The 15,685-nt window shown below is 45.7% G+C and overlaps 1 protein-coding gene across 3 annotated transcripts in view; it reads right to left on the reverse strand.

Moving 5' to 3' along the window:
* zbtb24 (zinc finger and BTB domain containing 24) overlaps nt 1–15,685 on the reverse strand; it is a 100,397-nt gene that overhangs the window by 5,274 nt on the left and 79,438 nt on the right. For all 3 annotated transcript variants that reach the window (XM_067983892.1, XM_067983893.1, XM_067983891.1), the window contains one exon: nt 12,314–12,397. In XM_067983892.1, the coding sequence (XP_067839993.1) occupies nt 12,314–12,397 (84 nt within the window). The remainder of the gene's footprint in view (nt 1–12,313; nt 12,398–15,685) is intronic.

Genomic DNA, 15,685 nt, shown 5'->3' on the forward strand with positions numbered 1-15,685 from the left:
CATTATTTACCTGCCACCTAGGAGAAATTATCCACAGGTATGGGCTCACTTTCCAGATATACGCTGACAACAACCAGGTCTATCTCTCTGCCATCAACCTCAATTCTACAACCACCTGTGTTGCCAGATTGCCTATCCGACAACAAGTCACAGATCAACCAGAACATTCTCCAATTGAGCAGTGGTGAAACAAAAGCCATCTTTCTTTAGCTCCAGGCGAAAACTCCATACCATTGCCCCCAATTCTGTCCCCAAACGAGGCTGCTTTTTCAGGTTGAACCAGATGGTGTGTAACCCTGTTCTATTTTTTTTGAGCTGAGCTTCGAACCCCATATCCTATTCATCACCAGGGCCGTTTACATTCACTGTCACAACATTGCCCACCCCAGCCCCTACGTTAGACCAGCCACCACTTAAACCCTTACCCACATGTTCATTTCCTCAATGTCCTCTTAGGCTTCACCCTACACAAACTCCAATTCATCTATAAAAATTGCTGCCCGAATCTTGTCTTACACTAAATTCCACTTCTGTCCTTGTCAGCCTCCAATGTCTCTCAGTCCACAGAGCTCACTAAATTCAAAATTAGAATAATTATTTACAAATCCATCCAATGCCTCGCCTTACCTTATCTCTGCTTCCTCCCCAAAATAAAGAGCAACTATGGAATTTAATCTTTCTCTGACCAGCTAATGTTGTGTAGATTTGTAACAGAAACTAGAAGCTTGGCAATGAAACAATGAGAACATGAGATGCAATTCCTGTCTTAAATTTACTTTCAACTTTTGGGCTGAATAATATTTTCAAAGAAAGCTTGTGCACCCTCTGCAATTTGGAAAGATCTTGAAGAAAATTACTCAGTTTATATTCTGTACTTGAATTCTGAATATGGTGAACATACCATTAAAGGGAAACATTGCTTTATTACTGCCCATTAATGCATTTCACAAGGTTGTAGCAAACAGCAAGAATGGATTTGGGTCTAAATTTGGAACTCACTCCCATAGGATCTGTTTAAACTAAAGGGCAATAATCATAGGATCACCATCAAAGCTCAGTTCTGGTTCTTAAAGAGAATATCATCTGAATTCATCGTTCTGCAGGTTTTCTTGAGGTATGTGTGTCCTTTCTCATGTCCTTCGGTAATGCCCCTGGCTCAATGATAATCACACTGCATGATATTCTGTGGTCAATTAAGCTAATTTTGGGCCTCAAGAATGCAATGGATTCTTGTTACTGCCACTCCGCTCTCCACCGGACACCTGTGATGTAGACTATTAAACATTTTTTTTATTTGCATACCAGCTCCTCAGTGAAGGATGGAGTTACCTTCAAGGTAGTCGATACCCTGCATTCTGAAGAATACCTCAGTCATGTATTCATTTTGGATCATAGAATCATAGAAAGGTTACAGCACAGAAGGAGGCCATTTGGCCCATCGAGTCTGTGCAGGCTCTCTGCAAGAGCAATCCAGCTAGTCCCACTCCCCCATCCTATCCCTGTAGCCCTGCAAATTTTTTCCTTTCAAGTTCTTATCCAGTTCCGTTTTGAAGGCCATGATTGAATCTGCCTCCACCACCCCCTCGGGCAGTGCATTCCAGATCCTAACCACTCACTGCGTAAAAAAGTTTTTCCTCATGTCACCTTTGCTTCTTTTGCCAATCACTTTAAATCTATATCCTCTGGTTCTTGACCCTTCCGCCAAAGGGAACAGTTTCTCTCAATCTATTCTGTCTAGACCCTTCACGATTTTAAATACCTCTATCAAATCTCCTCTCAACCCTCTCTGTTCCAAGGAGAACAAAACCAGCTTCTCCAGTCTATCCACGTATCGAAAGCCCCTCATCTCTGGAATCATTCTAGTAAATCTTTTCTGCACCCTCTCTAAGGCCCTCACATCTTTCCTAAGGTGCGGTGCCCATAACTGGACACAATACTCCAGCTGTGGTCGAACCAGTGTTTTATTAAGGTTCATCATGACATAAGAACATAGGAACAGGAGTAGGCCATTCTGCCCCTCGTGCCTGCTCCGCCATTTGATAAGATCATGGCTGATCTGTGATCTCACTCCATATACCTGCCTTTGGCCCATATCCCTTAATACCTTTGGTTGCCAAAAAGCTATCTACCTCAGATTTAAATTTAGCAATTGAGCTAGAATCAATTGCCGTTTGTGGAAGAGAGTTCCAAACTTCTACAACCCTTTGTGTGTAGAAATGTTTTCTAATCTCAGAATTCAAGTACAGAATATAAACTGAGTAATTTTCTTCAAGATCTTTCCAAATTGCAGAGGGTGCACAAGCTTTCTTTGAAAATATTATTCAGCCCAAAAGTTGAAAGTTTTCAAATCTCGCTCCTGAAAGGTCTGGCTCTAATTTTTAGACTGTGCCCCCTACTCCTAGAATTCCCAACCAGCAGAAATAGTTTTTTTCTATCCACCCTCTGTTCCCCTTAATATCTTATAAACTTCGATCAGATCACCCCTTAATCTTCGAAACTCTAGAGAATACAACCCCAATTTGTGTAATCTCTCCTCGTAACTTAACCCTTGAAGTCCAGGTATCATTCTAGTAAACCTACGCTGCACTCCCTGCAAGGCCAATATGTCCTTCCGAAGGTGTGGTGCCCAGAACTGCTCACAGTACTCCAGGTGTGGTCCAGGGTTTTGTATAGCTGCAGCATAACTTCTGCCCCCTTGTACTCTAGTCCTCTAGATATAAAGGCCAGCATTCCATTAGCCTTCTTGATTATTTTCTGCACCTGTTCATTACACTTCAATGATCCATGTACCTGAACCCTAAGTCCCTTTGGACATCCACTGTTTTTAACTTTTTACCATTTAGAAAGTACCCTGTTCTATCCTTTTTTGATCCAAAAGTGGATGACCTCACATTTGTCTACATTGAATTCCATTTGCCACAGTTTTGCCCATTCACCTAATCTATCAATATCGCTTTGTAATTTTATGTTTTAATCTACACTGCTTACAATGCCACCAATCTTTGTGTCATCGGCAAACTTAGATATGAGACTTTCTATGCTTTCATCTAAGTCGTTAATAAATATTGTGAATAATTGAGGCCCCAAGACAGATCCCTGCGGGACTCTACTAGTCACATCCTGCCAATGTGAGTACCTACCCATTATCCCTATTCTCTGTCGCCTTTCGCTCAGCCAACTTCCTAACCAAGTCCGTACTTTTCCCTCGATTCCATGGGCTTCTATCTTAGCAAACAGTCTCTTATGTGGGACTTCATCAAATGCCTTCTGGAAGTCCATATAAATAACATCCATTGACATTCCCCTGTCCACTACTTTAGTCACCTCTTCAAAAAATTCAATCAGGTTTGTCAGGCACGACCTACCTTTCACAAATCCATGCTGGCTCTCTCTGATTAACTGAAAATTCTCGAGGTGTTCAATCACCCTATCCTTAATTATAGACTCCAGCATTTTCCCCACAACAGATGTTAGGCTAACTGGTCTATAATTCCCTGGTTTCCCTCTCTCTCCTTTCTTAAAAAAGAGGAGTAACATGTGCAATTTTCCAATCTAGAGGGACAGTTCCTGAATCTAGAGAACTTTGAAAGATTATAGTTAGGGCATCTGCAATCTTTTTTTTTATTCGTTCACGGGATGTGGGCGTCGCAGGCAAGGCCGGCATTTATTGCCCATCCCTAATTGCCCTCTAGAAGGTGGTGGTGAGCCGCCTTCTTGAACCGCTGCAGTCCGTGTGGTGACGGTTCTCCCACAGTGCTGTTAGGAAGGGAGTTCCAGGATTTTGACCCAGCGACAATGAAGGAACGGCGATATATTTCCAAGTCGGGATGGTGTGTGACTTGGAGGGGAACGTGCAGGTGGTATTGTTCCCATGCGCCTGCTGCCCTTGTCCTTCTAGGTGGTAGAGGTTGCGGGTTTGGGAGGTGCTGTCGAAGAAGCCTTGGCGAGTTGCTGCAGTGCATCCTGTGGATGGTGCACACTGCAGCCACAGTGCACCGGTGGTGAAGGGAGTGAATGTTTAGGGTGGTGGATGGGGTGCCAATCAAGCGGGCTGCTTTATCTTGGATGGTGTCGAGCTTCTTGAGTGTTGTTGGAGCTGCACTCATCCAGGCAAGTGGAGAGTATTCCATCACACTCCTGACTTGTGCCTTGTAGATGGTGGAAAGGCTTTGGGGAGACAGGAGGTGAGTCACTTGCCGCAGAATACCCAGCCTCTGACCTGCTCTCGTAGCCACAGTATTTATATGGCTGGTCCAGTTAAGTTTCTGGTCAATGGTGACCCCCAGGATGTTGATGGTGGGGGATTCGGCGATGGTAATGCCGTTGAATGTCAAGGGGAGGTGGTTAGACTCTCTCTTGTTGGAGATGGTCATTGCCTGGCACTTATCTGGCGCGAATGTTACTTGCCACTTATGAGCCCAAGCCTGGATGTTGTCCAGGTCTTGCTGCATGCAGGCTCGGACTGCTTCATTATCTGAGGGGTTGCGAATGGAACTGAACACTGTGCAGTCATCAGCGAACATCCCCATTTCTGACCTTATGATGGAGGGAAGGTCATTGATGAAGCAGCTGAAGATGGTTGGGCCTAGGACACTGCCCTGAGGAACTCCTGCAGCAATGCCCTGGGGCTGAGATGATTGGCCTCCAACAACCACTACCATCTTCCTTTGTGCTAGGTATGACTCCAGCCACTGGAGAGTTTTCCCCCTGATTCCCATTGACTTCAATTTTACAAGGGCTCCTTGGTGCCACACTCGGTCAAATGCTGCCTTGATGTCAAGGGCAGTCACTCTCACCTCACCTCTGGAATTCAGCTCTTTTGTCCATGTTTGGACCAAGGCTGTAATGAGGTCTGGAGCCGAGTGGTCCTGGCGGAACCCAAACTGAGCATCGGTGAGCAGGTTATTGGTGAGTAAGTGCCGCTTGATAGCACTGTCGACGACACCTTCCATCACTTTGCTGATGATTGAGAGTAGACTGATGGGGCGGTAATTGGTCGGATTGGATTTGTCCTGCTTTTTGTGGACAGGACATACCTGGGCAATTTTCCACATTGTCGGGTGGATGCCAGTGTTGTAGCTGTACTGGAACAGCTTGGCTGGAGGCGCAGCTAGTTCTGGAGCACAAGTCTTCAGCACTACAGCTGGGATGTTGTCGGGGCCCATAGCCTTTGCTGTATCCAGTGCACTCAGCCGTTTCTTGATATCACGTGGAGTGAATCGAATTGGCCGAAGACTGGCTTCCGTGATGGTGGGGATATCGGGAGGAGGCTGAGATGGATCATCCACTCGGCACTTCTGGCTGAAGATGGTTGCAAACGCTTCAGCCTTGTCTTTTGCACTCACGTGCTGGACTCCGCCATCATTGAGAATGGGGATGTTTGCAGAGCCTCCTCCTCCCGTTAGTTGTTTAATTGTCCACCACCATTCACGACTGGATATGGCAGGACTGCAGAACTTTGATCTGATCCGTTGGTTGTGGAATCGCTTAGCTCTGTCTATAGCATGTTGCTTCCGCTGTTTAGCATGCATGTAGTTCTGAGTTGTAGCTTCACCAGGTTGGCACCTCATTTTTAGGTACGCCTGGTGCTGCTCCTGGCATGCTCTTCTACACTCCTCATTGAACCAGGGTTGATCCCCTGGCTTGTTGGTAATGGTAGAGTGAGGAATATGCCAGGCCATGAGGTTACAGATTGTGCTGGAATACAATTCTGCTGCTGCTGATGGCCCACAGCGCCTCATGGATGCCCAGTTTTGAGCTGCTAGATCTGTTCTGAATCTATCCCATTTAGCACGGTGGTAGTGCCACACAACATGTTGGATGGTGTCCTCAGTGCGAAGACGGGATTTCATCTCCACGAGGACTGTGCGGTGGTCACTCCTACCAATACTGTCATGGACAGATGCATTTGCGACAGGTAGATTGGTGAGGACGAGGTCAAGTAAGTTTTTCCCTCGTGTTGGTTCGCTCACCACCTGCCGCAGGCCCAGTCTAGCAGCTATGTCCTTCAGGACTCGGCCAGCTCGGTCAGTAGTGGTGCTACCGAGCCACTCTTGGTGATGGACATTGAAGTCCCCCACCCAGAGAACATTTTGGCTCACCTACTTCCTTTAAAACCCAGGGATGGAAACCATCTGGTCCTGGGGATTTGTCACTCTTTAGTGCTATTATTTTCTTCATTACTGTTGCTTTATTCATGCTAATTTTATTGAGTCCCTGTCCCCGTTTCAATATTAGTTTTCTTGGGATTTCCGGCATGCTATCCTTTTTTCCCCACTGTAAATACTGATGCAAAGTAATTGTTCAACATGTCTGCCATTTCCCCATTGTCAATGACAATATCCCCACTTTCAGTTTTTAAGGGGCCAACACTGCTCCTGACCACCCTCTTTTTCCTAATATAACTATAAAAGATCTTCATATTGTTTTTGATATCCCTTGCCAGTTTCTTTTCATACTCTCTTTTTGTAGCTCTTACTATTTGTTTTGTGACCCTTTGTTGAATCTTTGTATCTTTCCCATTCACCAGGATCTGTGCCATTTTTTGCCTTTTTGTATGCCCTTTCCTTATGTCTTATACTGTCCATTACCTCTTTAGTTGTCCATGGCTGTTTTTTTTGACAAGTAGAGTTCTTGCCCCTCAGGGGTATAAACCAATTCTGTATCACATTAAATGTTTCTTTAAACATTTCCCACTGATCATCAGTCGTTTTACCCATTAACAGATTTGCCCAGTTTACTGTGGACAGTTTCTGTCTCATCGCATTGAAGTCGGCCTTACCCAAGTCTAGAATCTTAGCAGCTGATTCACTTTTTTCCCTTTCAAACACTACACTGAACTCGATCATGTTATGATCGCTATTGGATAGATGTTCACGCACAGTTAAGCTGTTAACTAAATCTGGTCCATTACTCATTACTAAATCTGGTATGGCTTGCCCCCTTGTTGCCTCTAGGACATACTGCTGTAGAAAACTATCCCAGACACACTCAAGAAATTCACTACCTTTCTGACAGTTGCTAGTCTGCTTTTCCCAAACTATGTGAAGGTTGAAGTCCCCCATTAAAACCACTATGCCTTTCTTACACGCTTGTCTAATCTCTGCATTTATACAATCTAGCACTTCAAAGCTGCTGCCAGGGGTCCTATACACAACTCCCACTATAGACTTAGATCCTTTCCTATTTCTTAATTCAACCCATAAGGTCTCTGTTGGCTGCTTACCTCTCATTATATCCTCCTTTATCATTGAAGTAATTTCATCTCTAATCACTAAGGCTACTCCTCCCCCTCTTCCATTTTCCCTCTCTCTCCTGTGGACCTTATAACCCGGTATATTTAATTCCCAATCCTGACCATCCTGTTGCCATGTCTCAGTAATAGCTATCGTGTCATACCCTCCAATTTGAATTTGAACCTGTAGTTCATTTAATTTATTCCTTATACTCCGTGCATTTGTATGTAGAACTCTTAGTTGGGCCATACATCCTAGCCTGACCTTCAGCTTTGTTGCTGGGTTAATCGCCTTACGCCTTCTAGTTTTCACTTTATCTGTAGTGCTTAAAGTACACTTTCTTTCTGCTGTTCTATGCTTCTCCCTTTGACTTGTTCTTGAACAACTGTTTGTACTATTTGTATTGTAAATTTCCCCTGGGTCTTCCCCTCTCTTGCTGCTCTCAACTTTATTCCCTTCTGACTCCCCGCTCAGGTTCCCATCCCCCTGCCATTCTAGTTTAAACCTTCCCCAACAGCACTAGCAAACACCCCCGCGAGGACATTGGTCCCGGTCCTGCTCGGGTGTAACCCTTCCCGCTTGTACAGGTCCCACCTTCCCCAGAACCGGTCCCAATATCCCAGGAATGTAAATCCCTCCCTCCTACACCATCCCTGCAGCCACGCATTCATCTGGTCTATTCTCCTGTTCCTATACTCACTAGCACGTGGCACCGGTAGTAATCCTGAGATCACTACCTTTGAGGTCCTGCTTTTTAATTTATCTCCTAACTCCTTAAATTCACCTTGCAGGACCTCATCCCCTTTTTTAAACCTATGGACCACGACTACTGGCTGTTCACCCTCCCCCTCCAGAATGCCCTGCAGCCGCTCCATGACATCCTTGACGCTAGCACCAGGGAGGCAACATACCATCCTGGAGTCATGTTTGCGGCTGCAGAAACGCCTATCTGTTCCCCTTACAACTGAATCCCCGATCACTATAGCCCTGCCACTCTTCTTCCTCCCCTCCAGTGCAGCAGAGCCACCCGTGGTGCCACAAACTTGGCTCTTGCTGCTTTCCCCTGATAAGCCATCTCCCCTAACAGTATCCAAAGTGGTATACCTGTTTGAGAGGGAGATGGCCCCAGGGGACTCCTGCTCTACCTGCCTAGTCCTTTTACTCTGCCTGGCGGTCACCCATTTCCTTTCTGCCTGCGTAATCTCCACCTGCGGTGTGACCACCTCATTGAACGTGCTATCCACGATAGTCTCAGCATCGCGGATGCTCCACAGTGAATCCACCCTCAGCTCCAGCTCTGAAATGCGGTTAGCCAGTAGCTGCAGCTGGACACACTTCCTGCACATATGGTCGCCAGAGACACTGGTAGTGTCCATGACTTCCCACATAGTGCAGGAGCAGCATATCACGGGTGCGAGCTCTGCTGCCATGACTTGCCTTGGATTTACACTGCGTTCACTTCTCAGACTCTACTCCTGCTCTCGGTCTCTCCTTTTATACTCTCGGACTCTCCTGCCTCACCTGTGTCACCGCACAGTAGTTTATCTTGTTGCAGGTCTGCTGCTGACTTCCTTGCTTTCGTACTCTATGCCTCTATTTATAAAGCCCAGGATCCCCTATGCTTTTTTAACCACTTTCCCAACCTGCCCTGCCACTTTCAATGATTTGTGCACATATACTGCCAGATCTCTCTGTTCCTGTACCCGTTAGGATTGTACCCTCTAGTTTATATTGCTTCTCTTCGTTCTTCCAACCGAAATATATCACTTCACATTTTTCGGCGTTAAATTTCATCTCCCATGTGTCTGTCCATTCCACCAGCCTGTCTATATCCTCTTGAAGTCCATCACTATCCTCCTCACCGTTTACTACACTTCCAAGCTTTGTGTCATCTGCAAATTTGAAAATTGTGCCCTGTACACCCAAGTCCAAGTCATTAATATATATCAAGAAAAGTAGTGGTCCTTGTACCAACCCCTGGGGAACACCACTGTACACCTCCCTCCAATCAGAAAAACAACCATTCACCACTACTCTCTGCTTCCTGTTACTTAGCCAATTTTGTATCCATGCTGCTACTGCCCCCTTTATTCCATGGGCTTCAATCTTGATGAAAAGTCTATGCGGCACTTTATCAAACGCCTTTTGAAAGTCCATATACACATCAACCACATTGCCCTCATTGACCCTCTCTGTTACCTAATCAAAAAACTCTATCAAGTTAGTTAAACACGATTTGCCTTCAACAAATCCATGCTGACTGTCTCTAATCAATCCACACTTGTCCAAGTGACTGCTATTGTTTCTAAAAGTTTCCCTACCACCAAGGTTAAACTGACTGGCCTGTAGTTGCTGGGTTTATCCTTACACCCTTTTTTGAACAAGGGTATAACGTTTGCAATTCTCCAGTCCTCTGGCATCACTCCCGTATCTAAGGATATTTGGAAGGTTATGGCCAGTACAGCCTCAATTTCCACCCTTACTTCCCTCAGCAACCTAGGATGCATCCCATCCTGACCAGGTAACTTATCTACTTTAAGTACAGCTAGCCTTTCTAGTACCTCCTCTTTATCAATTATTAGCCTATCCAGTATCTCAATTACATCTTCCTTTACTGAGACTCTGACAGCATCTTCTTCCTTGGTAAAGACAGATACAAAGTATTCATGTAGTACCTTGGCCATCCCCTCTGCCTCCATGAGTAGATCTCCTTTATGGTCCCTAATCGGCCCCACTCCTCCTCTTACATGACTGTAGAAGACTTTTGGATTCCCTTTTATGTTGGCCACCAGTCTATTCTCATACTCTCTTTGCCCCTCATTTCCTTTTTCACTTCCTCTCTGAACTTCCTGTATTCAGCCTGGTTCTCACTTGTGTTAGCAACCGGACATCTGTCATATGCCCCTTTTTTCTGCTTCACCTTACTCTCTATCTCTTTTGTCATCCGGGGAACTCCGGCTTTAATTGCCCTACCTTTCTCCCTTGTGGGAATGTACCTAAACTGTACCATCTCCTCCTTAAAGGCCGCCCATTGTTCAATTACAGTTTTGCCTGCCAATCTTATGATTTCAACTTACCTGGGCCAGATCAGTTCTCATCCCACAGAAATTGGTCCTCCTCCAATTGAGTATTTTTACTTTAGAGTGGTCCATGTCCTTTTCCATAGCTATTCTAAACCTTATGATACTATGATCGCTGTTCCCCCACTGACACTTGCTCCACTTGGCCCGCCTCATTCCCCAGAACCAAGTCCAGCAATGCCTCCTTCCTCGTTGGACCGGAAACATACTGGTCAAGAAAGTTCTACTGAACACACTTCAAAAATTCCATCCCCTCTTAGCCGCTTATATTATTACTATCCCAGTCTATATTAGGATAGTTGAAGTCCTCCGATATCAGTACTCTATGGCTTTTGCACCTCTCTGTAATTTCCCTGCAAATTTGCTCCTCTATCTCCTTCCCACTAGTTGGTGGCATATAGAATACACCCAGTAGAGTAATGGCACCTCTATTTTTTTCTTAACTCTAACCAAATAGATTCTGACCTTGACCCCCTCTAGAACATCCTCTCTCTCCAGCACTGCAATATTCTCCTTAATCAATACTGCCACCTCCCGCCTTTCTTCCCTTCCCTATCTTTCCTGAACACCTTGTATCCAGGGATATTTAGTACCCAATCCTGCCCTCTTTTGAGCCAGGTCTCCGTTATCGCCACAACATCATATTCCCATGTGGCTAATTGCAGCTCTCCAACCTTGTTTAACACACTTTGTGCGTTTACACACATGCACTGTAAACCTATCTTAGACTTTCTTGTACTCTCTCTTAGTCTGGTCCCATCTACTACCATACTATTTCTTGCTCTAGTGCTATCTTTCTCCCCCAATCCTTTGTGCACCTTGTTTCTCCTTTCCAATGCTACATCCTGGTGCCCATCCCCCTGCCAAATTAGTTGCCCATCAGAACATGTCTCTGACAGTATATATGCAAACACTGATTTGGTCCAATGATGGAGCATCCCATGGCTTTTTGTGCAATATTTGCTAATTTATCTCACACTATGTACTTACAGTTGATTACTGTCAAGGTTAAAGGCATTAGTATGGGGCATAGATTTCCCCCATCAAACACTGTTTTTTCTATTGCACTATGAACACCTTTAGAGGTCCAGAACTCTGATGTTTATCTTTGGAATACTCTCAAAATAAAAAGTTTTTAAAAAGCTATATACAAAAGTCATAAAAAGGTCTATAGGATTATACTGTTGGCCAAATTTACACAAGTAATTTTGTTTTCTTATTGTATATGTGTAAACAAAGCTGACAGAAGGTAAAGCAGGGAATACAGCACATTTACTAGCAGGACTAAGCACTCCCAGATCAGGTATTGCATTGCTCACACACCATTATCCCAAAAACATTCCCAGGCTCCTACTTCAGAAAATCAACCACTAGAATTCTTCTCTTTCACCTGTCTTGTTTTGCATCATGTTAGCAGTGGACTGCTGAAGCGGAGACTTTTGAGGATTTTTTAATGTATTGGACTCATTGGAAAATGCCATCAATTCAGTTGAACCAGTGACAGCTATCAGGTGAAAAAGCACCCTGCTCCTGACCATGTCTGAGCTGGAATTGAGGTCGAAGATTAGCATTCTAACAGACCAAATCATTCAAATCCCCATCATGTTCAGTATTTGCTTCACTGTTTAAAATGGTTTCCAGTCACAGACAATTAAGGTTAAGCTGTATGGTGACACTGTCCTTTCAAATAGAGTACTCATTTCTCACATCATTCCTCAACACAATAGAGGGTATACAACCTTCATCCAGGCCGATACCAATTTTACTCAATCTAGAAACTAGAAGGTGCATGAAAGCTGCTTCAGATGACATGGGCAATTTTCCCTGTGGGGAAGAGCCTGGCTTATGTTCAGCACCTCCACCCAATGCGTGGCCTGGAGCAAAAAAATACAATTAAAAGAGAGGGTAAAATAAATAACAAGTGATTCTCACTTATTTACCACATCCTTTCTCTAAAAATGTGTTCCTGTGCCATACATCTTCTATGATGCAAGTTACCTGTGTGAGTTCTCAGATGTTTCTTGAGCTGAGCAGCATCCATGAATTTGCGATGACAGTGCACACATTCAGGCATAGACTGACCTAGTAAAACATGGCATGGGAAAATATTTAACACCATAACATGGATACATTTTGTGAAACTATAGCTGTGTTTATGATTCTCTGTACAGTCCAGATGAAAATAATTGACTAACTTTATAGGCATAGAGATTGTAAAATATAAAAAATTAGAAGAGTAGAAATAACTATAAACAATGTCACCTTAATTGTCCACTGGTTTCACAGCCTCTATCATGCCTTGGTTATCCTGGTGTAAATTATAAGACTTTGCAAAAGTTATATCAGAACTCTGATCACCTCTGTGGTGTTTTGGTAACCATATTTGTATGAGCACGTTGGAGTGTGGGACAATAACCATGCATTGTGCAAATCTCATCATTTTGATGTCAGTGCAGACAGTTATTTCAATGTGTGTGATATCAATCTGACCATAACAATGTTGTACCAGAGTCCACAAGTTGCCTCCATTTCAGAAACCCTTGTTTATGGTTATCCCAACTATATTGGAAGCATAGATAGTCTTGCTTCCCTTCTCCCTAAACTATTTTTTGATTTGTTGATTACTGATGATCCCTAAACAAGCACTACTTCACTTGAAATGCATATGGTACTGTAACACAGAGTTAATTCTTCCTGCCCTTTTTTGGATTTCCTTGCATCATGTGCCATTTCAGCGGGTCCAGGTTCTGCCAATGCTGTTCTAAAACAGGTGGCTTGGAGATTCACAACAGAAGCTGAGGGTAATTCTACTTGTGATTGTTCTTGCCCATATTCATCTCTGTGTAAGTGCCAAGAGCTGCAACTTATTGTATGAAGTACTTTGGGTGCAAACATTCATCTGTTTCACAACATTTTGAAATTACAATGTGCTAGGGCATCTTAATATACTTTATTTTGCACAAATGAGCAGTGCTGGCTGACTGAGTGGTGCAGTGATTTAGAGCATTCTCTTTTAAACTCTGGGACCTGTTTCTGGCAGCTATAATGGTCTTAAATGGAACGAGTTTGAGCATGATGAATCCAGTTGATAGTGGGCATGAGTCAATAGCAAAAAGTGTCCATAATTCTAATGTTTTCATTCAAAGGTCAGCAGCAATGGGTGGTGCAGTACAGGATCCTTTTAGGGGTTAGAGTTGAAACATATTGTTAGGGCAGGGTGTACTTTAATGTGAGCAAAACCTGAACTGGATGTACTAAATGCTGACAGTGGGCACAAACAGTGGAAAATGCACCACCCTCCAGCAATGACATCTCAACAACTACAAGATTTTAAACTGCAGCAACAGAGCATATAGCTCATGGGCATTTGTTATGATTTGTTAGAATGACAGGGAAAATCCTGGAGAGAGTAGAAATCCAAGAAATTAACAAATCTCCAACCTTACACATTGCACAGCTTTGTCAAGTTAAAAGACTATGGGCCCGATTTTACCAGGGGTGCGGGTTCTCGGCGGGTGGGCCAGCGGGCACGTTAAAAACGCGCCCGGTGAAATTAGTGGGTTTCCCGCGCGATCGTAGCAGGCAACACACTAATTGGAGCCACTTAACTGCACCTCCGGGTTCCACGCTGCTGATCTGCGCGCCGGGCGGGCTGCGCATGCGCAGTACGATCTGTCAGCTGGAGGCGCTCTATTTAAAGGGGCAGTCCTCCACTGACAGATGCTGCAACAAATGTGAAAACTTACAGCATGGAGCAGCCCAGGGGGAAGGCTGCTCCCAGTTTAATGATGCCTCACCCCAGGTATCAATACATGGGGTGAGGAGGAGGGGGAGGACAGGGATCTTCCACCCGGCGGGCGGGAGGAAGCGGCCTGCCTCTGCCACCAAGAAGGCCTGGCTCGAGGTGGCAGAGGAGGTCACCAGCCCCACTAACGTATCGCCCACCTGCATACAGTGCAGGAGGCGCTCCAATGACATCAGTAGGTCAGCCACAGTGAGAACACGTAGTCTTTCCCCTGCACACCGTCTGCCACAACACTGCCCCCACCCCACATCTCCTTCGGCACTGCCAACACTACTCTGTCACATCACCCCTCATACCCACTCAAACCCCATCCCCATCTTACCTGCACCTACTCACCTTGCGAGTACTCACCCCGCCACTACCACGCAACCCAATCCTCATACAATCTCATGGCTCTATCCCATACTCACCCTCTCGTGCATCTCTCTCACGGCCAGCCTCACTCAACCTGCCACCATCTGTGCTGCAGCCACAGGGCATGCATCACATATGTGCAGTAGGCAGCGTAAGGCAAACGTGCCGTGAGCATGAAGGGGATGCACAAGGGTGTTTGAGGGTTTGTCATGGGTGTTACCTATATTGAATATCAGAACAACTCACAGCACACATTATATTGGCACCACTACTGCCATGTCTTCGCGAATCCTGTCTGTTTTGCGCAATAATGCCCGCTCCTGTGTATCACTATGCGGACCCACCACTGATGCCACCCATTGTCACCGCAGAGTGGGTGTGGGTGTTTTTGCAGTGCTCTTCTGCGCAGACGACTGAGAGACATCGGCGATGTCCCCGGTTGCACCCTGGAAGGCTGCGGAGGAGAATTTCGTGAGGGCAGTGGTGACGTTGACAGCGACAGGTAGGAGGATGGTGCACGGGCCAGCCGGGAGCAGCTCGGCCTGAAAGAGGCTGCAGATGTCCACGGCTACATGGCGAGTGACTCTGAGCCTCCGTGTGCACTGCTGCTCAGAGAGGTCCAGGAGGCTGAGCCTCGGTCTGTGGAACGTGTGGCGAGGGTAGTGCCCTCTGCGACGCATCTCTCTCTGCGGTAGCCCTCCCTCCTGCTGTACAGGTGGATGTGTCACAGCACTGTGTTGTGGAGCTCCACGTGTCAGAGGTGGATGGGGTGGGTGGCGAGGCTGGTGAGGCTGTTCGCCCTCCGAGGAGGTCATGACTGCAGCTACGGCAGCCCCCATCCGCAAGATGTACATGTGAGGGGGTCCGCAAGGTACGTACATGTCTCCGGACCCCGGGGTAAGTGTGCAGGTTGGTGACTTCGACCATCAGGAGGAGGGTGGTGGAGGCGAAACTTTGTCCCAAGTGACAGAGCGGCCTCCTGCAATGGGTGAGGGTCTCCCCCCCCCCCCCACCCCCCACCCCCCCCACCTGTCAAATGGACCTTTGCAGCTGCCACAGGCTGACAGCTCAACACGTCCATTTGACCTGGGAGTGTTTCCCCCAGTGTGTGAAACAGTCCCATGTTTATCCAAAATCACACACAGTCCCTTAATCAGGTCAGTTAATGACCTGAACAAGCAAAGTAAATACACTCAAGTGGCATCCCGCTG

The sequence above is a fragment of the Heptranchias perlo genome, chromosome 5, assembly GCF_035084215.1.
Source record: "Heptranchias perlo isolate sHepPer1 chromosome 5, sHepPer1.hap1, whole genome shotgun sequence".
Lineage (NCBI taxonomy): Eukaryota > Metazoa > Chordata > Chondrichthyes > Hexanchiformes > Hexanchidae > Heptranchias > Heptranchias perlo.